At 41.5% G+C, this 26,691-nt stretch overlaps 1 protein-coding gene across 6 annotated transcripts in view; it reads right to left on the reverse strand.

Moving 5' to 3' along the window:
- pkp4 (plakophilin 4) overlaps nucleotides 1-26,691 on the reverse strand; it is a 231,376-nt gene that overhangs the window by 94,037 nt on the left and 110,648 nt on the right. For all 6 annotated transcript variants that reach the window (XM_060827224.1, XM_060827225.1, XM_060827226.1 and 3 more), the window contains one exon: nucleotides 23,706-24,276. In XM_060827224.1, coding sequence (XP_060683207.1) covers nucleotides 23,706-24,276 — 571 coding nt within the window. The remainder of the gene's footprint in view (nucleotides 1-23,705; nucleotides 24,277-26,691) is intronic.

Raw genomic sequence — 26,691 nt, forward strand, 5'->3', positions numbered from 1 at the left:
TGGGAGGCCTTTGCTGCTGCTGTCCTGAGAGAAAATGATCAGACAGATGCAATATGAAATGCCCTGCGCTGCACCCTTCAAAAACCCATTGATCTTACTACAATTCTAAACTGTAAACCTAAGAAAGATGAAGACGATCCGGACTTTTACAACAGGTTCCGTTCCACTTATAACACCTATGCTGGCGATACCTCCTTTAATGTGGGTAACGTCTCTGCCCAGTTCTATGCACTTTTAATGCAGTGTCTCCCTAACAAAATAGGTAGATCAATCCACACTCATGCCCTAGATTGGTCAGAAAAAAGTTGGTCCCAGATGAAATTACTGGTCACCCACTTCTGGAGTTTGAATAAGTCTGGCCCGCCTGTGTCTGTTAAACGTGAAATGGTTCAGAGACCTGTCTGCGATATGGCCCCATGATATGACACCACAGGCTATCAAATGGAACCAATGCTCCGCGTTCTGGGGTGGGCTAATTCATACAGCCACAGCTACGTCACACACTCTATTGGTCCTGCAATGTACCCCTGTACAACAGGTATCCCTCCTCGCCCTGGTCCAGACACACAGGATTTTCGAGATCAGGGCCGGGGACCTCAAAACAGCCCTCAGACAAATTGTTTCACTTGTGGTTCCTTTGGCCACTGGAGGTGCAACAGTCCAAATAGACAGTCCTTTGTCAGGCCCATCGAAACCCTTCCCCCACACAGCAAAAGGCTGAGATAGGACCCCGACCGCCATGCCCCTTTCTCTGCCCACAACTCGTTCTCTTACTGCCTGGCGCTCTGCAGACAAGAAACCTCTCCAGAACACAAATTTTCCCGTCCTCACCTCCTCTGAGAAGGAGCACATCCTTTACCTTTGGGTTGAGTCTGCCTGCTTACCCTACCTCTTAGACACCAGTGCTACATCCTCTACTCTAGACGCCAATGTCTGCTCTTAGTACCAATTCCCCTTAACTGATGAAGAACTGCTTCTTTCGGGCCTTTCCTCCCAGGTCCAGGAATTCCCCTTGACCTCTAAACTCATGGTTCGTTATGGGCAACAGAGTTCCCTTATTCAGTTTGTGGTCACTTCCTTTCTGGGCCTCAACCTTGCTGGTAGAGACATTCTCCGCCATTTGAATCTGTCAGTCACTTGTGTGGTTAGGGGAATTAATATTTCTAGTATTACTGACGATTGCACCCTTTGGGTACATAGACCACCCCAACGGTGGTCCTTAGACATCTCTGACTTTTCCCTGCCACCCGACGTACAAACCATCCAGTGGAAAACTCAAACCTCACGTTACTATTGCATACGATCCCTCTGGAACGTTCTGATATACTAAAGGCCCTGTTTGCCCCTTACTTAGGACGGAACTTCCCCATTACTATCTATGCCCTTGTTAACGGCAATGCTGAGTTTGCACTTGCTGTTAAAGTGCCTAGTTTCCTTTGGTACCAGTTACTGGGCATGAGCCCTCACATTACACTGCTTGTGTTTAACGGCCATGCGGCCTGTGAAATGGGGCCCATGGTTTTTAATGCCCTGGCCAATCCTGTGCTCTGCGGTAGTCCACAATGGTTTGGGGGATACTATTCTCTCCTACTTCACATTAAGTTCAAGTCATGGAATCTTCCATCACAATCATCCGGGGTCTAGGCAATATCCAAGACAGACGTTTGGTTAACCTCGGTCGATCCTGTTGTTATCCGTCTACAGGAAAATGATACACCCCCATGTGTCTCATGGTATCCCCTTAAAAAGGAAGCAGTAGACGGTCTCCGCCCCCTGATAAAGTTCCTCTTGCAACAAGATGCCCTTGTTCCTTGCCTTTCACCTTGTAACACCCCAATCCTCAGCATTCCCAAGCCAGGGAGACCTGAGTGGCACCTAGTTCAGGACCTTCAGTCCATGAACGACATCGTTGCACCCCTCCACGCAACCGTCCTTAACCCTGCCAGCTGATTCACCATCAGTGATTTACAGCATGCTTTTTTCTCTCTCCCTCTACATGAAAAGTCACAGTATCTCTTCGCCTTCACATTTGAAGATAAACAGTATACATGGATCCGTTTATAACAAGGTTTCATCCACTCCCTCACCATTTTCTCTCAAACTCTATGGTCAACTCCTAAACTTGGAAATCTCTATGGATTCTGCCCTGGTCCAATATGTTGATGACTTACTTGTAGTAAGTAATTCCAATTAAGCCAATAACATTGACACAAACTTGCTCTTAAAAGAGCTTCACTCCCTCGGCGGTCTTCCCATCCAGTAAGATTAAACATGGTCAATCAGAAGTCAAGTTTTTGGGTATTCTACTGAGTACTCAGAACAGATCTTTCACCCAAGACAGAGTGAGTCATATCACCCTAACCCCTACCCTGGGACTGCCCAAACAGATGTGGAAATTCCTTCGATAAATTAATTTCTGCAGGCAATGGATCCCGAATGCTGCCTGCCTTCCGGAAATCCTGAGCTCACTGGCCTCACCTAATGCAACCTCACATTTCACACTCAATTCGAAATAGTTAAGTGCATTTGAATCCTTAAAGGCTGCGCTTTCTTCCCCACCAGTGCTGGGAAGACCTTGATATGACCGATCCTTTTACCTCTACGTGTCCATTGTTGAAGGCTGCACATCCGCCATCCTAGCACAGACCCATGGCGGCAGCAAGCGACCCACTGCTTACTTTTTGGCCCAACTCAACCCAGTCGCCAATGGGTTTGCCCCCCTGCACCCTGAATCTGCCTGCCATTTACCTTACGGTCACTGCTGCAACAAACCTGACCCTCCAGCAGACTGTCACTGTGTATTCTTCCCATATGATCACAGCCCTTCTGATGACTCACCAGTCACAGCATCTGACACAGGCGCGCCTTAGCAAATATGAGATGGCCCTACTTCACAACCCTCTCTTGACTTTTGCCTGCTGCACGACCATTAATCCCGCTACATTCGTTACCCATCCTCCCAAGGAACTCTCCGAACCCCCTCATTCATGTCCAGAACTAAATAAATCACCCGATAATCGACCACTTTTTATTGGACAGATCAACCAAGAATTGTGGACCATCCTTAACAGTGACTAACAGTTCAATTGTGCATAGCATCCTAAGGCAGCAGGATGAGTGGAACGTGCAAATGGAATCCTGAAGGGAAAACTTGCTAAACTCACTCTAGAGACAGGACTGAATAGGCTTAAGGTCCTGCCCCTCACCCTGTACCACACGTGCATCACTCCCCAAACTGGTATCGCTTTCACAGCAGCTGAAGTAATATATGGTCGCCCTGGATGAACTCCATGGGATGGCAACCAGGCCCCACCACAGATTGATCTGCATGTGATGGGAGATGAAATGCAGTGCTACTTCAAACAAATAACGATGCCTCTAAAGTCTCTCCATTCACAGGGGAATGAAACAGCCAAACCCTCCCCCACCGATTGTGATAGTGACTGAGAAGGAGTGGAAACTGGCAACAGGGTCTTAATCAGAGACTGGGAAAGGCCAAAGCTGGGACCATGCTGGAAAAGACTGTTCCAGGTGTTGCTACAAAACCCCACCACAATGAAGGTTAAAGGAAAGGATCACTGGATTCATTTGAGTGACTGTAAACAGTGGATCACGGATCAAGAGGAGGAGGAGGAAAAGGACCAAAAAAAGACTGATTTAAAAAAAAACTTTAATCTGTACCTCTATTTCCAGCCCTGCTATTGATACACTACGTGTCCACCGGTAAGGTGATGGGATGGGGTTGTCAAGGGAGATGAGCATTATGATAGGCTTAGCAGGGATAGGTTTAATTCTCTCCAAGCAGGGCATCAAAGGGAGGGTCAAGATTTGCAGGTGAGATAGACGTAACCAGGTCTGTCATTTATGCAGGCCTCGCTTGTACCAATATGCAAGGGGACCCGTTTGGGATATAGAATGTGACTAAAATAGTTGCTAGAGTAGACTGCTTGCCCAAACAGATCAAAAGTTGATCCTGGACCAAAGAAGTGTGTGGCAACTCCAGTGTTGGCATTGGGGCTACAATTTTGACTTTACCTGCAGAAGGGACCCCTGGAAGGGAGAGACCACCACCTATCGTATGATGGGAAGTGCAATAGGGAGAGTCTGGAAGATAACCCCTCCCTACAAGGAACATCTCCCGCTTCCCCCCCCTCCACTCCAATGTCCATGACTTGGTCCCACGGAGCCCGCCCTACATGGAACAATCCATACTGACTGTCCAGGAATACACGGTTGGCAATTATTTCTACCAAGTCTTTCAAAGACTCTATGGCGATAGCACTGTAGCTTGCTTTTTCCGAACCGCTGGAGTGAACTCTCTTCTCCATTTTTCCTCGGTGGAATTGTGGCCTACACTATCAGTGTGCTCTGGCCAGCAACAGTTGGTCACAGTCCTAAAGAATAACTCTTCAGTGCGAACGTGCACAGGCCCCCATGGCAGACTGCATGTATTTTCCCCAACAATCTGACCACACAGACAGGGATTGGCTGAAGGGGGATATAAGGTGGGGAAGGCAAAAGAGGGAAACTCCCTAGTAACCAGGATATGAGAGATGCTTCACTGGTCATGGACGGGGATGTTCGGAAGTGTTCATCTGCAAGGAAAAAAACCCTTGCCTTTACCACTCCTGCCACTGTCACAAGTGTGGACCTACCCAGGACATGTGAGGTATAAATTGCCATTGTGACAGATCCAATTGTATTTCCTTCAAAAGAGGGGAACAGCTCCTATGTGGAAAAGTCAATCGTACCCACCTTAGAGTGGATGACCGTGTCTTTACCCTTCCTCAAAAAGGAGGAAATCCACACAGACTCTGGGAGAATATGCAAACTCCGCAGAGACAGATGCTCAAAGATGGAATCAAGCCTGGGTCTCTGCTGCTATGAGGCATTAGGACTAATGACTGAGCCATCGTGCCACCAACACCCGATGGTAATGTTGGAATTAAGAAAATTTTTAAAGTTAGCCTACTGAGATCAAGTTTAACACTCAATTGTTGTAAAAATGCAGATATTGATCCTGTCCCTTATTTGGTTTAATAAGGGTTCTTTTGACTCTGAACCCACAGTCCTCCTAACAAACAGGAGGTTTTGTGCCAAATTGGGAGAGATGCCCCACGGATCAGTAAAGCAACAGCCTGACAGTCATATTCATGGAATCATATATTGCATATCATGTCTGAGATACCCAGGGTTGGGAATGGTGGTATATCCTGCCCATCAGTGGGATGGATCCTCCACAGGTAGTGCACAATGGTACACAGTCAGGGAGTAATTGCCCCAGGAGACCTCAGCATTGACTCTTAACATACAAAATCCATGTCTCTTGGCAACAGGGTGCAACAAGGGATTATTATTATTATTATTATATATCACCGTGACTCAGCTGATGAATCAGTATTCCATCATGATGAACACCATGTGGAGTGGCAAGGGCACAGAATGTATCCTGGGTGAGGGTCTTCCAAGTTTATTGCCAAGAGTGACTCAATACCATGGCTACTATTTGTGTCTGAAAGGAAATAGCTATTAGACTTGATCTATGACAGGTGAGGGAGTCAACAAGAGGGAAAAACCACTTGACCTAATCCGTACCAATTTATCTGTCTTAGATACATTCATCCATGACTGTATTGATAGGAATGGCCACCACATAATCCTTGTGAAGATAAAGTACTGTCTTCATATTGAGGATATCCTACCTTGCGGTATGTGGCACTATCACCATGCCAAATAGGATAGAATTCAAACAGATCTAGAAACTCAAAACAGTTCAACTAAGAAGAACTTTGGGTTCCTCGCAGCAGAATTGTATTCAGCCACAATTTGTGATTTCGTGGCTCAGCGTATCTCCCAGCATATATCCCACTCTACCATTAAGTCAGGAGATCAATCCTGGATAGCGCGGTAGGTAAGCCAGGAGCAACACCAGGCATAACCAAAATGAGAGCTCAACCTGTTTATGCTACAACACAGGACTATTTCTATGCTAAACAGCAGAAGCAGCATGCAATAGTCAGGTTTTAAGTGACTTCACAACCAATGGATCAGATCTAAGCTCTGCAGTCCTGCCATATCCAATTGCAAATGGTCATAGACGGTTAAACAACTGAAAGGACATGGAGGCTCCAAACATATCCCCATGCTCAATAGGTGAGCCCACCACATCAATGGAAAAGACAAAGTATTTGCATTTATTTCGAGTCATATTTCCTGAATGGATGATCCCTCTTGGTATCCTCCTAAGGACCTCAGCATCACAGACAACACTTCAACCAATTCAATTCATTCCACCAAATGTCAGAAAACATGATGATATTGGATTCTGAAAAGCCGATAGGCCTTGCCAAAATTCCAAGAATAGTACTGAACACTTATGCCCTAGAACTAAATGCACCCTAGCCAAGGTCTTTCAGTACATCTACAACACTAGCATCGACCAACAATGTGAAAATTGCCCACATTTGTCCTGCCCACAAAAAGCAGGACAAATCCAACCAGGCCAATTACCACCATATCAGTCTACTCTTGATTAAAGTTATGGAAATGGACACAACAGTTGTCAAGCAGTACTTGCAAAGGAATGACTGATGCCCAGTTGGTTTCCACATGTACCATCAGAAGTCTCCATATCAAATCTCTTTGGTTCTGGCTTGAACTGAGCGAGAGACAGAGGTGGTCAGACAAATAAGGGACAGGATCAGTATCTACACAGCTTGCTCTAAACTTTGATCACATTTTGAGATGAGTTGCAGGTTAGCTAGTGTGACTGCAGAGTAAAGGAAATTATTGTTTACCAAAGAATAAGGATCTTCGGAAAATGAGAAAGATGCTTATACTAACTATCTGAGAGGATATAGAGCAAGACTGTCTGAAGGGCAGTCAAAATGCTGATGTTACCCACCCTTGATCAGAAAGTTATTAAAATGGGGGAAGAGAAAGAAGGCAGAAATAATGAGTGATTGTAAAGGATGTAACAATTTGGGAGGATTGGGGGTGGGGGTCCCTGTACCATCCTTTGTAAGCAAGAGTGATGTGTGCTGCCTAAATGGTGCCAGAAGGGAAAAATGAATCTGGTTGAAAAAAAATGTTTGGGCAGGGGAGTGGCTAAAGATCCTGATGCTGCACCAAATAAGCAAGAGATTTTGTTTGAAGAATACCAGAAATAGGAGTCAAACCTTAGATTTATGATCTCCAGATTACTGCCTTAGCCATTTGGAAATTGGCACAGGGAAATATAGACAAGGGAGGTAAAAGATGGCTGAAGAAGTGAATTTCGTGTTTGAAAACTTTGCTGCCATTTTTTGAATAGGTGACAGAAAATCAATAAAGGCTATACAGTTGATGTTATGAACACAGTCTTTCAAAAGCATTCAAAACAGTGCCCCACAACAGACTGGTGAGAAAAGTTATAGTTCAATAAATAAGACAGTGACAATAGGGACACAAAATTGCCCAAGTCATGGGAAATAGAGAATAGTGGTCAATAGTCAAATGAATGTTTTTCAGGTTGAAAAAAAGATTTGTAGTATTGTTTCCGAGAGTGGGCATTGAGACCCTTCTTTTCCTAATATATATTAATGATCTAAATTTGGTGTACAGGGGACAATTTCAAAGTCTGCAGATGGTAAGACACTTGGAAACATTGTAAACCATAAGGAGGACAGTGTAGACCTTCAAAAGTGCATTGATAAATTACTAAAACCTAATGCAGAGAAGCGTGAGGTGGTGCATTTTGCTAAGAACATGGGAAGACAATATAAAATAGAGGATCAATACGAAAGTGATGCAGTAGATGTGTACATAGATCACTGAAACTGGGAGGACAAATGGAGAGAACAGGTAATAAAGAACCCTTTATTAAAGGAGGCACAATTCTAAGAGAAGGGAAATTTGCAGAATATGTACAAGTCATTTATTAGAACTCGGAGCACTGTGTCCATTTCTTTGCATCACACAATAGGATGGAATTGTACATTACACGTTTTCTTTCTTCAAATAATCACCTAGCGTCCACTTGAATGCCTTAACTGACCATCTTCACCACACTTCTAGGCAAGACACCTCATGACCCAAACCATGCTGTGTGTGGATTCCCACATCATACTTGCTTTGTTTGCCAATCTGTTTAAACCTATACACTGTTGTCCTTGATCCCTTTACAGTTTCTTCATGTCCAATCTATCCAGACTGGTTATGATTTTTGAAAACGTATATGCAATTTCCTCTTCACCACCTTCTCTCTCCCTCAGTATACAGAATTTCTACAGTATGGAAGCCCATTAAGTTCACACTGACCCCCTGAAGAGCATCCCAACCAGCCATGTAACTCCTTATTTCCCATGGCTAATCCACCTAGCCTGCATACTACAGGGCAATTAAGCATGGCCAATCTACCTAATTAGCAAATTTCTGGACAGTGGGATGAAACTGAAGCACCCAGTTGGTGTTTTCTTTGGTGGTGCTGGTGGTTACAGGGTCAGTGTGCAAACTCCACTGAATCTGGGTTCCAGAAGCGCTAGCCACTGAGCCACCATCCTGTCCTTAAACTCATTCTATTACTTGATTGTCAGCCTTGAGTGAAACCTGAATGCACATCCTCTGATTCAAATGCGACAATGTCAAGGGAAAATGGGACAAGAGAAGTCTTAGTGATTAAGGATGTAATCACTTCAACAGTAAGAAATGATTTTCCAAGAAATAGACAGGCAGCCGTGACTAATGATTTAAAAAAACAGAAATGGGTACAGCAATGTTCATGAGGAATGCAGATGAACACATACTGGAATGGTAGATAATTTCTTCTATGTGTCAGAGATAAGATTTTTGTAGCAACACACCCTTAAATAAACAAGGAGGCATGCCGCAGTGCACACAGTAATGAGTGATTGGCAGATTTAATTAACAGTAAAAAATGAGGTCTGCAGATGCTGGAGATCACAGCTGCAAATGTGTTGCTGGTCAAAGCACAGCAGGTTAGGCAGCATCTCAGGAATAGAGAATTCGACGTTTCGAGCATAAGCCCTTCATCAGGAATAAGAGAGAGAGAGCCAAGCCGGCTGAGATAAAAGGTAGGGAGGAGGGACTAGGGGGAGGGGCGATGGAGGTGGGATAGGTGGAAGGAGGTCAAGGTGAGGGTGATAGGCCGGAGTGGGGTGGGGGCGGATTTCTGTGCAGAGGAGATGACCTGGGGGGTGCAGTGAGGGAGGGACTCACTGAAATTTTTCTGTGCAGAGGAGATGACCTGGGGGGTGCAGTGAGGGAGGGACTCACTGAAATTTTTCTGTGCAGAGGAGATGACCTGGGGGGTGCAGTGAGGGAGGGACTCACTGAAATTTTTCTGTGCAGAGGAGATGACCTGGGGGGTGCAGTGTTTTCTGTGCAGAGGAGATGACCTGGGGGGTGCAGTTAGAAAACACTGCACCCCCCAGGTCATCTCCTCTGCACAGAAAACACTGCACCCCCCAGGTCATCTCCTCTGCACAGAAAAATTTCAGTGAGTCCCTCCCTCACTGCACCCCCCAGGTCATCTCCTCTGCACAGAAAAATTTCAGTGAGTCCCTCCCTCACTGCACCCCCCAGGTCATCTCCTCTGCACAGAAAAATTTCAGTGAGTCCCTCCCTCACTGCACCCCCCAGGTCATCTCCTCTGCACAGAAATCCGCCCCCACCCCACTCCGGCCTATCACCCTCACCTTGACCTCCTTCCACCTATCCCACCTCCATCGCCCCTCCCCCTAGTCCCTCCTCCCTACCTTTTATCTCAGCCGGCTTGGCTCTCTCTCTCTTATTCCTGATGAAGGGCTTATGCTCGAAACGTCGAATTCTCTATTCCTGAGATGCTGCCTAACCTGCTGTGCTTTGACCAGCAACACATTTGCAGCTGTGATCTCCAGCATCTGCAGACCTCATTTTTTACTCGAAGATTTTAACCTACTGCGAATCCTCTTACAAGGATGCCTTCCTTGAAGAAGCTCTCTTCCTCCCTCTACAAGGATTTCAGTGAGTCCCTCCCTCACTGCACCCCCCAGGTCATCTCCTCTGCACAGAAACGGTTCCCTCAACTCAGCACCGCCCTCCTAACCTGCAATCCTCTTCCTGACCTCTCCGCCCCCACCCCACTCCGGCCTATCACCCTCACCTTGACCTCCTTCCACCTATCCCACCTCCATCGCCCCTCCCCCTAGTCCCTCCTCCCTACCTTTTATCTCAGCCGGCTTGGCTCTCTCTCTCTTATTCCTGATGAAGGGCTTATGCTCGAAACGTCGAATTCTCTATTCCTGAGATGCTGCCTAACCTGCTGTGCTTTGACCAGCAACACATTTGCAGATTTAATTAACAACCTATCAGTGCATGAACATTTATCAATCAGCAATCATAATCAATGAGTTCAAAGTTGTCTTTGAAAAGGGAGGGACACAAAACAGCAAAGATCTGCTATTGGATAAAGCTAATTGCAACATGACAGACTATCCACTTCATGCTCAATAAATCTACTAATGGGTAAATTGAGAAGATCTATTAGCTGGCAGTGACCAAAAACAAAGAATTTAACATTATACAAGCAAGACATAAGAAAACATAAAATTAAAAAAAAAACAAACATGCATAGATCCTGGTAGAATGGTTAGGAAGAAAAGCAAACAGCAATAAATAATATTGTAATAACAGCTATGAAAAGGAACCATGAAAAGAAATTTCAAAGACACATATGTTTGTTTTTAAAAAAAAACTGTTAGGAAATAAAGCCAGCCCTTGAAAATTGATAATAATGATAGTGCCAATGAAAACAATAAAATGGCAGCCATGCTCAAAAATTACTTCAAGTCAGTTTTTTTTTACAACAGCCAAAAGCAATGAACACAAGTCCAGTCAAAGAAGCTAACAATGGACCAGGAATAGACACCCATAAAATTACAACAAAATACAGAAATGAGGAAAACAATAGCATTAAAGAATAACAGATTCCTCATCTGTTTATCCCAGGGTTTGAAAAGTGAATGAAATCATTGCAGATGCCCTAAATATAATTTTTCCTAAGTGCTGTTGATTCAGGAATCTTTCAATTATTGGCATCCTGCTTTTTAAAGGAAATATAGCACAGAAGACAAAGAAATTATAGACTAAATAGCGTAATATTGATTGGCAGGAAATTACAAGAGTCCATAACTAAGGATGGGGGTGAACTGAACATCTTCAGTCCTTTCTTCCAGAGAGGCATCATGGATTTGTTGATGGTTGATCACACCTGACAAACATTTTATATTTTCTGATGAGGTGTATAAAGTAGAGAATAGGAAATAACTACAAATTTCATAATTAGTTTTAATCAATCTGTTCAGACATGTTATGTCTCTCCAGGCCAGGTGAGACTTGAACCCAGACTTTTTGGCTCAGGTAGGAACACTACCATTGTACCATATCACCCATGTTCTGTAATTGGACTTTCAGAAGATATGTAATGAAGTCCCTCATCAGGAAATTATTAGCTAAAAGTTAAATTCATGGAATTGAAGACAAATGATTGATCTGGTTAGGAAATAGCTAAGTGTCAATGTCAGTGAGTGGAAATCATGGGAAAGTACTCTTAATTTTGTGGGACTAGCAGTGTCCCAAAAGGAACTGCACTGGGGTCAGAAATATTCCCCTTATTAATGACACAGATGGAATAGAATATCATAAATCATAAATTTACTAATAACAGAAAGACAGGTGCCATAGTAAGTAGTGGAGACAGAAATATAAAATTATAATTTGATATCAACAGCTTATGTGAATAGGCAAACCTGTGGCAAATGGATTTCAATGTGGGGAAATAGGAGGTTATCAACCTGGACCCAGAAGGATAAAGCAGTGTTCTTCGTTAATGCTAAAAAAAAGCTAGCAGAGGTCCAAAGAGTCTCAGGAATAAAATTATCTATACATACCATTAAAGAAGCTTGAATGGGTACAGAAAGTACTTAGAGACCAATAAAATGTTACCTTTATATTTAGATAAGTAGAATACAACTGGGGACAAGTCATGTTCTAGTAATACAAAGCAATTTTGACACTTAAGAGCACTGAGTGATTGCACAAATTAGGATTGGATTTTCTGCAAAGTTAAAAGGATAGGCAGTGAGTAAGGGTGCAGAGTCAATGTGAGGAAACTTACTTGAGGGAGACAAGAGGTTGAGTTAGTATGTATGAGGAAGTTTGGTTCAAAGTTGGAATTCGATGCATGGGGAACAAATGTATTTTAAATATGGCTCACTGCAAAAAGTCAGAAGTATGCTGAGTAGGGAATTCAGTGAAGAAAGTAAAGACTGCAGATGCCGGAGATCAGAGCTGAAAATGTGTTGCTGGAAAAGCGCAGGTCAGGCAGCATCCAAGGAGCAGGAGAATTGACTTTTCGGGCATGAGCCCTTCTTCAGGAAGGGCTCGTGCCCGAAAAGTCGATTCTCCTGCTCCTTGGCTGCTGCCTGACCTGCTGCGCTTTTCCAGCAACACATTTTCAATTCAGTGAAGAGTCAGGAAAAATTAATAACGAGGGAAATGATACTAAGCTGTGAGCTGATAAACCTTCAGGTCCTGACTGATTTTATTCTAGAGTCCTAAAAGATTAATGACTTAGGAGACGCATGGGTGTTAATTTTCAAAAATTCTTTAGGAAAGGTTTTATCAGATTAAATAGTAGAAAATGCAACATCTATATTTAAGGGAAGAACAAAATCATGAGAGAGAAAACTATAAGCCAATTAGCTTGATGTGTGTCATGGCAAGGCGTTAGATTCATTAAGAAGGCTTTAACTTGATAAATAGAAAAGTTCAAAGTAATCACAGAGACAGTGGATTTTGTGAAAGGGAAATCATGTTTAACCAATTTGTTAGAATTCTTTGAAGGAGCAGCATGTGCTGGGGATGAAGAGTTTGTTGGTGTACTGTACTTGGATTTCTAGAATACATTTTCCATAGTTCCACATAAAAGGCTAACATGCATGAATTCACAGTATGGGGGTAACATACTACCATGACTACAAGGTTGACTGGCAGAAAACAATAAACATACATGAATTGTTTGTTTTCTGATTGACAGAATGGGACAAATGGAACACTTAGTTCCTTTGCACCACAAAATTTTGCAGTCATTCTCCATTTAATGAAAACTTTGCTTCTTCATTCTTCCTACCAAAATAAACAACTTCACATTTCCAAGTCCATCTGTCAGATTTTTGCCTACTCACTTAAAAGGAAGAAGATCAGTATAGATAGGTTATTTTACCTTCACAACATGTCTTCCTACCTATCTTCGTGTCATCAGCAAATTTATCCATCATGCAATCCTCACATCTATGTCATCGATATCAACTGTAAAGATTGTGGGTCCAATACAGTTAGTGTGTAACATGGGAAAATGTGAACTTGTATATTTTGGTAAGAACGAACAAACAGCAGTTATATTTAAATGGGAAACAACTGAAGAATTTGGAGGTGCAACTGAACTAGGGTGCTTCAGGACATGGGTAACAAAACAGAATGCAGGAACAAGTGAATAGGGAGGATAATGAAATGCTATCCTTTACTGAAAGGCCTTGATGTGGAGATGCCAGAGGTGGACTGAGGTGGACAAGGTCAACAATCAGTTTATAGTATAGTACATCAACAAACTCTTCATCCCCAGCGCATGCTGCTCCTTCAAAGAATTCTAACAAATTGGTTAAACATGATTTCCCTTTCACAAAATCCACTGTCTCTGTGTGATTACTTTGAACTTTTCTATTTGTCGAGTTAAAACCTTCTTAAAGAATCTAACACCTTTCCCCTGACAGACATCAAGCTAATTGGCTTATAGTTTCCTCTCTCATGATTTTGTTCTTCCCTTAAATATAGATGTTGCATTTTCTACTTTTCAGTCTGATAAAAGCTGGAGCCATGACTCACCTTCTCTCAGCCTAGTATAAATACCTCCCTATTTCTCTCTTTTTTTTTAGCTTTGACAAAGGGTCAGTTAGACTCGAAATGTCAGCTCTTTTCTCTCCTTACAGATGCTGCCAGACCTGCTGAAATTTTCCAGCATTTTCTCTTTTAGTCTTTTAAATGTTGTAATTTGAACCCATATCCACCAATTCCTCAGAAAGTTAATTCTACACATGAATCACCCTGTGTAAAACTTTGCCGCTCAAGTTTTTTAAAAAACACTATCCTCTCACCTTAAAAATGTGCCTGCTCTTCTTGAAATTCCCTATCTTAGGGAAAAGACAACTACCATCAACTCTATCCATACCTCTCACAATTTTATAAACTCTTATCAGGTCAACCTCCTATACTCCAGTGAAAAAAGTCCCAACCTTTCTTTAGAACTCAGACATTCCATACCAGCAACATCCTGGTACATCTCTTCTGAACCATGTCTAGCTTAATAATGACAACACAAGGTTATAGTCCAAAAGTACTAGCTTTCAGAACACTGCTCCCTCATCAGGTAGCTGTGGAGCAGGATCATAAGACAAAGAATTTATAGCAAAAGATCACAGTATCATGCATGCAACTGACATGATATAATGAACAAACCGAGATTGCTGTTAAGTCTTTCATCTTTGAGAAAGGGTTGCAGGCTTCGATTCATTAATATATAAATTCTAGAACTTTTTTCAAGTCACAGTCTCGAGATAACAAGGATTTATATAAAAAAGTGGCGTCTTAGCTCAGACATGTATGCGTCAAGTATTTGAGAGATTCGGCCAACATTGTCTATCTCATATGCTGCAGGCAAGGATGACATAAGGTATGGTACATTAGCAAGACGCAGCATAAGCTATGACAATGGACAAATGGGTACTACCCAACAATTTCTAGACAGGGATATTTTTGCATTCGGCCTCAGATCTTCGGGTGACCAGCCTCCAAGGCGAACTTCAGGATATGTAGCAACCCACAGTGGTCAAGCAGAAGCTGATAGCTAAATTTGGTACCCATGAGGATGGCCTCAAATGGGACCTTAGGTTCATGTCACACTACAGATGACCCTACTACACTACTCAGACACTCATTCTCTCTCAGACACACATGCAAACACCCGCACACACACACATACACAAATCTATGGGGTGAACTTGTATTTGCAAAATTGTAATTCCAGATACATTCTATTTTGTTCAAAGAGCACATAACCTGCAGGCAGTCAATCCATAACTTTCTACCTTGGAAACAGAACCAGCCTGACTCAAGCCTGGGACACAGACAGACTCTAACTTCACATCTTTAATGAACGGTCTGAGCTGAGATGTCACTTTTTAAAAAGTGAACCTTAAGTTATCTCAAAAATATGACTTGAAAGTAGTTCTGGCATTTACATACTAATGAATCAAAACCTGCAACCCATTCTAAAAGATGAAAGACTGAATAGCAATCTAATTTTGTTCAATATATTGTTTGAGTTGCATGACACTGTGATCTTTTGCTATCAATTGTCTTGTGATCCTGCTTCACAGCTACCTGAAGAAGTAGCCCTCCAAAAGCTACTACTTCCAAATAAACCTGTTGGATTGTAACCTGGTGTTATGTGATTTGTAACTTTATCCACCACAGTCCAACACTGGCACCTCCACATCATAGCTTAATAATATCCTTCCCATAACAGGGCAACCAGAATTGGATATAGTATTCCAGAAGAGGCCTCACTGTACTGTACAACTTCAACATAACATCCCAGCTCCTTTATGCAAAGGAAAGCAAGTGTGTCTAACACCTTTTGAACTACCCTGTCCTAATGTGATGCAAATTTCGAAGTATTATGTACCCGAATCCCTAGATCCCTTTTGTCTACAATACTACCCAAGGCCCTACCATTAATTGTCTAATATTTTGTACCAAAATGCAATACCTCGTATTTATCCACATGGAACTCCATCTGCCATTTTTCAGGGAGGGGAAGGTGAGGACTGCAGATGCTGGAAATAAGAGTCAAAGGGTGCGATGCTGGAAAAGCACAGATGGTCAATTAGCATCCAAGGAGTAGGAGAGTCAACGTTTCCGGCATCAGGATGAGGCTTGTAGGGCCAAGGGGGCTGAGGGATAAACGGAAGGGCGTGTGGGGCAGGGCTGGGGGAAGGTAGCTGGGAAAGCGATTGTTAGATGAAGGTGTGGGTGAAAGTGATAGAGGAGGGTGGAGCAGATAGGTGAGGAGAAGGTAGGACTGTTCAAGAGGGCAGGGCTGAGTTGGGATATTGAGACTGGGATAAGATGCGGGGGGGGGGGGGAAGATGGGGAATTGAGGGATCTGGTGAAATCCACATTGATCCAGTGTGAAAGATATGTTCTTCCGCCAGGCGTTGGGTGGTTAGGGTTTGACGATGGAGGCAGCCCAGGATCTGCATGTCCTTGGTGAGGGGGTTAGATTAAAATGTTCAGCTACTGGGCAGTAGGGTTGGTTGGTGCAGGTGCTCCAGAGATATTCTGAAATTATCCACAAGTTGGCATCCTGACTCCCCAGTGTAGAGGAGACCACATCAGATGCAATGGACGCAGTAGATGATGTGTGTGGAAGTGCATGTAAATTTCTGTCAGATGTGGAAGGACTCTTTGGGGTTTTGGGTGGAAGTCAGGGTGGAGGTGTGGACGCAGGTTTTGCATTTCCTGCTAAGGCAGGGGAAGGTGCCGGGAGGGAATGATGGATAGTTGTGGGGTGTGGACCTGACAAGGGTGTTGCAGAGGGAATGGTCTCTCTGAAATGCAGATAGGGGTGGGGAGGGAAACATATCTCTGATGGTGGGGTCTGTTTGTAGGTGGCGGAAATGGTAGAGGATGATGCGGTACATCCAGAGGTTGGTGGGGTGGAGGGGTTCCGTCCTTGTTGTGATTGGAGGGGTGGGGTTCAAGGATAGAGATGCAGGAAATGGAGTAAATTTTTCAGCTCATTGCAAAAGAATCTTGATCAAATAAGTCAATCTTAGAAAAGCTTCAACACTGTCTACTATGCCAATTTTGATGTCATCCATAAACCTAACAATGCCTTCAGCATTCTCATCCAAAACCATTTATATAAACGACAAAAGATGACCCAAGCCAATCCCTGTGAAGACTGCTGGTCTTCATTCCAAAAGGCAACCCTTCATCATTACTGTCTCCTGCCATTTAGCCAATTATGAATCTAATTGGCAACCCCACCCTGAACCAGATGTGACCTAACTTTACTAATCAGTCTACCATGCAGAACCTTGTCAAAGGCTTTACTAAATCCAAATAAATGACATTTACCACTCTGTCATCAACAACCCTTTTGGCAACTTCCTCAAAAAACTCAATCAAGTTTGAGAGACACGATTTTCCTCAGACAAAACCATGCTGACTATCCCTAATCAATCTATGCCTCTCTAAATGTCCATAAATCCTATCTTTTATAAATGCCTCCAACAATTTACCCAACTGAAGTCAGACTCAAAACATCTATAGTTCCCAGGTTCTCCTTACAACCTTTCTTAAATAAAAGGTACAACATTAGCCACCCTCCAATCATCAGGCACCTCACGCACAGTTATAAATGATACAAATATTTCTGCAAGGGGTTTCACAATTTTCTCCCTTCCCACAACATTCTGGGATACATTAGATTAGATTCCCTACAGTGTGGAAACAGGCCATTTGGCCCAATGAGTCCTCACCGACCCTCTGAAGAGTAACCCACCCAGACCCATTCCCCTACATTCAGCCTGAGTAATGGACTTAACACTATGGGCAATTTAGCATGGCCAATTCACCCGACCTGCACATCTTTGGATTGTGGGAGGTAACCGGAGCACCCGGAGGAAACACATGGGGAGAATGTACAAACTCCACACAGACAGTGATCCAAGGTGGGAATCGAACCCGGGTCCCTGGAGCTGCGAGACAGTGCTAACCACTGAGCCACCATGCTGCCCCAGTTAGATCAGGTCCTGGAGATTTATCCACCTTTATATTCTCTAAGATCTCCTGAACTTCCTCTTCAGGAACGTGAACTGTTTTTATAACATCAAAGTTTACTTCTCTGCATTTTCTAGACTCCACCTCTTTCTCCACAGTAAAAACTGACAAAATATTAATTTAGAATCCCTCCCATCTCCTGGGGTTCAACACAGATGAGCTCCTTCATCTTAAGACCTTCTACCCTCTCTCTAGTTACCCTCCTGCTCCTAATGTACTTGTAGAATCTCTGGATTATCCTTAACCTTATCTGCCAATGCTATCTCACATCCCTTCTTTGCCTTCCTGATTTCTCTCAATCAATATACAGAGTGTAGTGCGTTCTTAAGAGGTTCAATTGAACCAAGGTGTGTATATCTAAAATATAATTGTCTTTTATTCTTGACTAGAACCTCAATAGCTTTATTCATCCATTGTTCCTTAATCTTACCAGCCTTATCCTCCACTCTAACAGGAACAAAATGCCTGAGCTCTCATTACACTCTTGAACGCCTCCCACCTGTCAGATGCTCTTTTACCTGCAAATAGTCTAATTCAATCAACTTTTGTAAGTTCTTGTCTCATACATTAAAATTTGTCTACTCCAATTAAAAACTGTAACTTTTATGGAAGGCTTATTCTTTTCCATAATCACTTTGCAATTAATAGAATTATGATCACCGCACTTTTATTCAGTCACCTGCCCTGCCTTATTGCCCAAATAAAGATCTAGCTTTGCTACTTTCATAGAAGCATCCACATATTGACAAAGAAAATTTTCTTGAACACATTTGACTAATTCTTCACCATCCAAACCTTTAATACTATGGTAGTCCCAGTCAATGCTTGGAAAATTAAAATCCCGCATTATTATAACTTTATTCTATTTATCTGCAATCTCCCTATATATTTGTTTCTCAATTTTTCTCTGGCGGGCCTATTGTACAATCCCAAAGTGATCTTTCCTTTCTTATTGTAATTTCTACACACATTTTTTCACTGGACATTTTTCAGAAAAATCTTCCCTAGTGACAGCAGTAGTGTATTCCTTAATCAAAAATGCCATCCCCCGCAACCACTCCTCCTTTTCTATCCTGGCTATAGCAGCTAAAACCCAGAACATTGAGCTGCCAGTCTTGTCCATCTCTCAGTCAAGTTTCTGTTATAGCTATGATGTCCCAATCCTATGTTCTTAAACATTACCCTGAATTCATCAGCCTTACCTGTTAGACCCCTTGCATTGAAATAAATGGAATTTAGTTATTCAGCGTTACTACATACTCTGACTCTCTCGCCTTTCTTTTCTAACTGACATGCTCTTCTCACATTCAGAACCTTCCCCATCAATCTTTCCATTTCATTACCACTTAGAGAAGGTGAGTGGAGGAATTCTCAGTATTAAATGTCCCGTAATAGAGTGAGCAAATCTCCCTGCTAAGACATTGGTCCCTTTCCAGTTTAAGTTAGACCTATCTGTTTTTGAACAGGTCTTTTCTATCCCAAAAGACATTCCAATTGTCCAAAAACCTAAATTTCTGAACAATACACCAGCTCTTCAGCCATTGATTTATCTCCTTTAACCTTTTGTTCCTTTCCTCCATTTGAGTTTGGTATTGGGAATAAACCAGAAATTATTACTTCTAAAAGTTTTTTTTAATCTTCTACCTAAATTCACTCTGTACTCCTTTAATCTTTTCACCAAAAAAATCACTCCAACCAATGTGTACACTAATTTCTAGCTTCTCAGTTTCATCTTTAACAATATGGCTTGAAACATTTAGAGACGTCCTTTATCCGAGCACCAGGAAAGCAACAAACTATGCTAAATTTACGCTCACAGCCACAGAATATCCTGTCAATGCCCTTGACATGAGGGGCTACATTAACAATAATTCTATTAAATGCTGTCAAACGCTGTCTAACATAATCATTCCAACTGTCCAACAACTGACTGGCCCTTCCATTTTCCTCAGAGAGATTATTCCTTTAACAGTTCCAAAAACCGTATCTCTATTTGATAGAGGAATAGCCACAGGAGACTTTTGAATTACTTTCCTACCTTTCCTGACAGTCACCTACCTGATTGATCCTGCTGGGTAATAACTTTTCTAAATCTACTAGCCATCTTACTGTGTACCTTATACATGTCCTTAATAACAATAAGCCTAAAAAAAGGATGTTTCAATAACACTTTAAAAATAAAATAAACTACCTTTTATTATCTACAGAAAAAATGTCAAAACAGAAAAAAATTAAAAATGTATTTATATATCCATATCTCAAACATACAAAACTTAAATAAAATCAACCACTTAGCTCATTAACTGAATAAAAACGATCCCTCTTCAATAAATTCCTCAAAGAAAAAAAATCTTCTCCAGGGCTGACTATGCGTAGGACTCTCCAGAAGGAAAACACCTTATTTAAAAAAAACTTCATTTTTTTCAAAATAAAACCCTTTGTAATGCTAAAAACAAACCCTTCTAAAACAGACTTTAATTTCTGAAGAATAAAAAAAAGCCTTTCGCTGTAGGCCCTTTAAAAGCTCATTTTGAAAAAAAAATCAAGTTTTTGATTCTTTTTAATGATAATAAAATAAAATGGAGAAAAATCTTCTATTAGTAAACTGTAATGACTATAATAACTGAAAAAAAACTTAACTAAGCCTGCAATCCCAGGGGCAGCTGCACGATTCTCACTGCTCCATATATTCACTGCAATGTCTTTTCTTCCCCTTCACCTTTGTTTTCTCTGCCTTTTAGATTCACCTAGCAAATGTTTTTGCTGTCTGTTTTCATTTTAGATTTTGTCCCATCTGAATCTAACTTCTGCTCTCCACCTGCCCACCAAATTAATTTCAAGTACTGAGCACCATATTCAATATTGCAATTTTCCTTTAGCAGCATCAAGTCATTTCATTGATATTTTTCAAAATGGTTTGAATTAATGGATCAACTCAAGCTAAAAATTGTGGCAATGTCAAAACAATTGCAAAGTCATGACCTGCCCACATGACCTCCAAATTGGACTCTAATTTGACAGTAATGTGATTAATTCCTCATTTTTTTTTGATGTTTGAAACTGGTGTAACCAATGTTGCAATTAAAGAGGAAGCAGGTGTGAATTGCATCAAGAGGCAATCTGCAATACCCACAAACTTTAAAAAAACACTCCCTTGGGCATGGCATGTTACTTTGTTCTGCCATGTACACAACATAACTATATCCCATGGTGTTTAGTTGTCATGTTTTTCCTTGCTGTGCTCGTTTTTCTTAAAAACAATTATTCAGTCAATAATTCAAGATTACTCTAGGATTAATGCTTATGAAATAAACACTGCTCCCATGATATTAATATGTAATCTAAATTGCAGTTACTCGAATTACTAAGGAATTCAACTTTTTAAAAGAAGTGTAGGAAACTGGCTTGAATTAGTAGGATTAGTAATATGAGGCAAACAATACAGAGAGATCAGTTCTGGGAATGAGGAGCAGAGTCCTGATGGATGAGAAAAGAACTCAAAATTTCATGATATTTAGGGGGTGGAGGCAGGTAAATTAAAGACTAGATTTCAAACATGCAGCAAGGGTGGGGAATCAAAGGAGGTCCATCTATTACAACTGGTCAGGCTAGATAATGGTCAAGAGAGGCAGAGGAGTGGCAGAATTGGGCATCTACCTTATGTGTAGAAACTGTCCTTGCATCTATAATCTCACTGCAGATAATATGCAGCTAAGGATGTTGTTGGAGGTGAAGAGAAGTAAGGATTGATCATTAGGAACTGGTCATGAATCTTCAGGGACAAGAAAATAACATTTTACTGAGTATGTTAACGTTGGTTTCAGATGTCTCTCAGATCTCCTAGGTATGGAAATAGGAGTTAAAATTCTTAGGGAGCATTTGCTTCAAAATCTGTAATTGAATCTTATACCACAGGTTGGTTTTTCAACTTGCCATTCCAAACCACAACCAACAGGTTCAACACCCACTGCCACAGCTCAAAATCTAAATGATTCAGGTTTTTTGGTCCATTTGGGCACATCTAAACATCTCAATCCTCACATGTGTTGTACATACTGTTGATGCTAGTTAAGGCAGCCCTTCATAGTAAGCTAGTAACAGACATGTTGTCATCTTGCAGCCTTTTATATCAGATGTATGTTGTCAGATGATGGCATAACTTCAAGATATAATTCTTAAAATTATCATGTTTCCACCACTGTTTGAACACTTACTTTCCTTCTGTTGTGAAGCTGATCGCAAAGTGCTTTATGTGGATGAAAAATCATTCATCCCTCTCTTCCCTTTTGTCTAATTTCTCACCTAAATGTCTGTTCAAATTCTTTCATGAGTTTATACTCTGAGGCTATACTTGGGAAACCACTGATAAACTCCTCCACAATTATGATAATTGAACTTCTTGACCTATCTTATACACCTTTTTAATGCAATTTTTCCTTCACTTCATCAGTATTGTCCTCAAGCAGCTGTTACTCTTACTTGTTCCAATGCAACTAGTTTTTAAAAGAAACCCCACAGTTCTCACAGGGTCATTTGAGATGTCCTACAGGATCCATCCTTGGCCTCTCTCCCTTGTGTGCATACCAAGTTCATGGCACCAGCACAAAGATGGCGCATACTTCCATGTTTATGTCTTTTCATACTCAATTCTATTTCTCCACCCCTTCGCTTTACCAACAACTTATCTTTGTGCTTCACACCAGACCTGACATACCTAACTCCCAGCTGGAGCTGGTAACCCCTTCCTCACCAGACCTGGAACTACCTCCTCTGCCAGATTGGAAAGCATCTCCACTGTCTGACCAGACCAAAGGCATTACAATTGGACAGCTAAAATTCAAAGTCTAAATGCATCAGAATCCTTGGTGTGTTTGAATAACCATGTGCAGGAAGGGGCACTATTTGTTTGAATTCAAGGTAAATCTATTGAACCTTGAGAAATGGCTTGAATCACTGGAGGCCATAGAGTCTAATTTTGTACCGGAAACAAAAATTCTGTAAAGCATTTATGTTAAAATGATTATTCATAATCGAACATCTGTTGCCCATTAGCAATTATGGACTTAACGTATGAGGAACTTAATGGTGAGAAAGTAAGGGTTATTACTCGTGTTAAAAGTATCAAAATGCAGTGGTGAAGAAATGACTGAGTAACTTGGTAACTGCAAGTGCATTCTGGCAGAGACCAGAGGTGAGCTAATTGGCAGTTTAAAGTGATTTGGAGAAAGATTTTTCAAGGATGAAGACAAAGAAGTGGGAGGGAGATGATATAATTGCTGAGGGATATCAGGAAGTGATCAGAGTTAGCCTCATCTGTGACTGAGGCGGTGGATATAAAAAAGACAACTTGAATTAGCGAAGTTGGGAACGTGCCCATAAGTAGGTAATCAAGCTTTTGTTTTGCTTGCCTCATTTTGTGTCCTCGCATTCAGGAAGGAATGTAACACTATTTCATGGAGCTGAAGTTTATAATGGTTATCAGGATGTCGATAGTAAAGTCAGCATAAATACAAAATGAATCTTTCACTTTTTCTCTGTTGGGACTACTTTTAAATGGTTGCAGTCTGTAGCAGTTTTATGCAAGCATTGTCATGTTCTTCAAATTTTATTATATAGTTTTTCACTTTTTTAGGATACATTAGAAAGTTTGAGATGTTAACTGAGGATTAAGTGCTAGAAAGTGTCCAGATTACATATCATTTACCCATTAAAATAAACCTTTCCATGAAAAGAGTTGTAGTTTATACTGTTATCACAAAACAGACCTGCAAGGCTGTCTGGTCGTGGTGGAACCATCCTCTCATAGATTTCTGGTGACTGCAGACAATAAAAATCAGTATCAATGGCATGGGATCTTTGCAGTGGTGCTGCCATACGTTGAGGAACAGCAGTCATAGTGGACCGTGCAGGAGATGATGATCCAGTTTGAGCTTGGGGTGGAGAATTTATTCTTGTTTGCACGTTTGCCAAAGTGAGAGGTGAACCCAGTCTCAGTGAAGAGCCTAAAGCCTGGAATGGAGAGGTGGCTCTGCTGGAGTTAGTGGGTTGTCTTGTAACTGAACCAATTCGTCTAATTGTAGCTGGTGATGTAGATCTCTGCGCAGTATGTGGAGAGCCTGCTCTTTGAGCTGGCAATGTAGAGGACAAATACACTGTAGAGTTATTGGACCGAGGTTCAGTTAATGCTGGTGACCCATAAGCACTCCCAAGAGATGTTCTCAGAGATCCCCTTGATGGTGACATTCCAGTACCATAAGCTGGTGATTGTGTTCTAGATGGAACTGAACTAACTCTTCTCATTGCCCTACTGGTTGTAACAGCAACATTCATTGGACCCTGTTTAAAACAAAAGTTAATGTCAAGTGAATTAACAGCATTTTTTAAAAGATAAAGATGAGTGCATTGATATTACACCTGGTCAAAAGGTGCTTGGGATCCACAAACATTCCTCAAATACCGTCATCCTTATTTTTGTCTTAAGCTTGATAAGGTGGAATACCATCTATGGACAATGTTTACATCCCATCAATTTCATCCTGTGAAAACTTGTCTTCAATCAAGCTGAGCACTGCAGCAAAGGGATTCTTTGCAGAAGGTTCCTCTATATTATCCCAGCCATCAGCAAGATTGACAATTCACCCACATGGAGCTTGAAAAACATTTTCAATTTTTCTCTATTTTATTAGTAAATTTGAAATCGGACATCAACTTCACAGTTCATGAGGTCTTGTGCCATCCTGTTATTTCAAAAATATCAGCAAAGTCAAAGTCAAATATGGAAACCATAATTAGAAACGCTAAAGAAATTAAATCAAAGTTCAAGAACAAACATAAGAAACAGTGTATGTTGAAGTTGTGCCACAGAATGAAAAGGAAGAATATCAATTTCCAAACTCTCAATCTCACCCACGCTGCTATAGGAAGACACCTACTGGAGATAAATCACCTCTTCACTGGATGTCCAAGACCAGAAATACCAGTTGCTCATCCTAACACTACGTTTCCAGAAACTATGTGCGCAGCCCAGGGAAAATAAAAGTCTGTCCTCAACCACCTACTAATGCTCTCATAGTAGAAACTTTTCTCATGCACTTCAGAAGGTTAATGTAGCATGTTAGTATTGGTATTTCCAAGTGTATTGTTACAAATGCATGTGTTAAGATTATTTTTATCTTGGAAATTGTAATGCTTAAATGTAAAATAAATGAAAGAATACCAAGTCTGACAGGAATGCAGACAGGCCAGGTAATTATATTTCAAAGGAAGTTAAAATTAAACAATGAAGACTCCATTAACTCTCTCAAGGGGCTAATTTGTCTGTGAGGGGTTATATTATTTGTATAATTTCTTTGGATTAGCAAAGGTTGAAGACAATTGTTTAACAGGATAAGGTTTTAAATATTTCTGATCAAAGGACATCTTTGAAGTTAAAAGGTTTTAACAGTTTTTTTGGCTGTCAGTCCACGAGGCACAAGTCAAAGAGCAGTTTGGAGAAGGCAGAGGGAATAACCACAACAAAGAACAGAGGGTCATCAGGAGTTGGGTGATTTTGATTTAGATTCACTTTGCAAAGATGCACTCAAGTCCAGTGCTTAAGGTGTAGAAATCCAAAAGTGAGAGATGTTGAAGGTAGGGCTGGAAAGTTTGCCTATCTGGCTGCTCATGGAAGCGTTCCTAGGACAGCTCTTACTTTGAAGGGGAGAAAAGGAGAAAAACCACAAGGTGAATCATTGGGCACCAAGGCACATGACACTGGGCTGGGTCCAGGAGAATTGAATAGACACTCAAGGTACTTTTTAAGTTTCAGATTCATGGTTAAATCTGAAAGTAGAATACGTAGGGACCATTTTGGGTGTTTTGTTTAAAGTATTTGAGATAAATAGTGCTTGTTCTTTGTTGGTTAGTAAAGGATTTTTGTGGAAGGGTCATAGAATCACAGAAGCATAGAATACCTACAGTGTGAAGTAGGCCATTTGACCCATTGAGTTAACACAGATTCTCTGAAGAGCATCCCACCCAGACCTTCACCCCATCTCCACACTCTCCCTGTAACCCTGCATTTCCCACGGCTAGTCCACTAACCTGCACATGCCAGAACACTCAATTTAGCATGGCCAATCCACCATACCTGCACATCTTTGTGGGAGGAATCCATGTTGACTCAGGGAGAATGTTTAAACTCCACACAGACAGTTGCTTAAGACTGGAATCGAATCTGGGTTGTTGGTGTTGAGACACAGCAGTGCTAACAACTGAGATGTCATGTCTCCTTGCAGCAATCTTTTCAATTAATAAATGGGAATTTGAATTTTAAAAAAAATCACTGTCGACAGAGGTCTTATCACTACTCTAGTGCAAAATCATATCTGCATTCAACTGTGATTTCTCATGATGATTTCCAAAGTTTTGAAATAATCTTTGTGAAAACTTCACCAATTGAACATAATTAGCAATGACCACTTGATACAGAATTTATTATTTACTTTGACATTTAACATAAACAGGCTTAGTTTTAGGAAATAATTATTTTTTGGACCCAAGACTCCACGGGCTACTCCAATAAACATGTAGACCAGAAGTAATTGCATGCCAATTAAGCCACAAAGTGGATGCGAAAGGACTTTGCCTCAGATGCCACTTTTTGTGGGGGGTTTGAAGTGGAGTATCTTTCTGTTTCAAATATGCCTCCCAACAGAGTACGAAAGGGGAGCCCCGGGGCTTCCTTGGACAGAAATATGCCTGGTGGCTGTT

The sequence above is a fragment of the Hemiscyllium ocellatum genome, chromosome 7 (assembly GCF_020745735.1).
Source record: "Hemiscyllium ocellatum isolate sHemOce1 chromosome 7, sHemOce1.pat.X.cur, whole genome shotgun sequence".
Lineage (NCBI taxonomy): Eukaryota > Metazoa > Chordata > Chondrichthyes > Orectolobiformes > Hemiscylliidae > Hemiscyllium > Hemiscyllium ocellatum.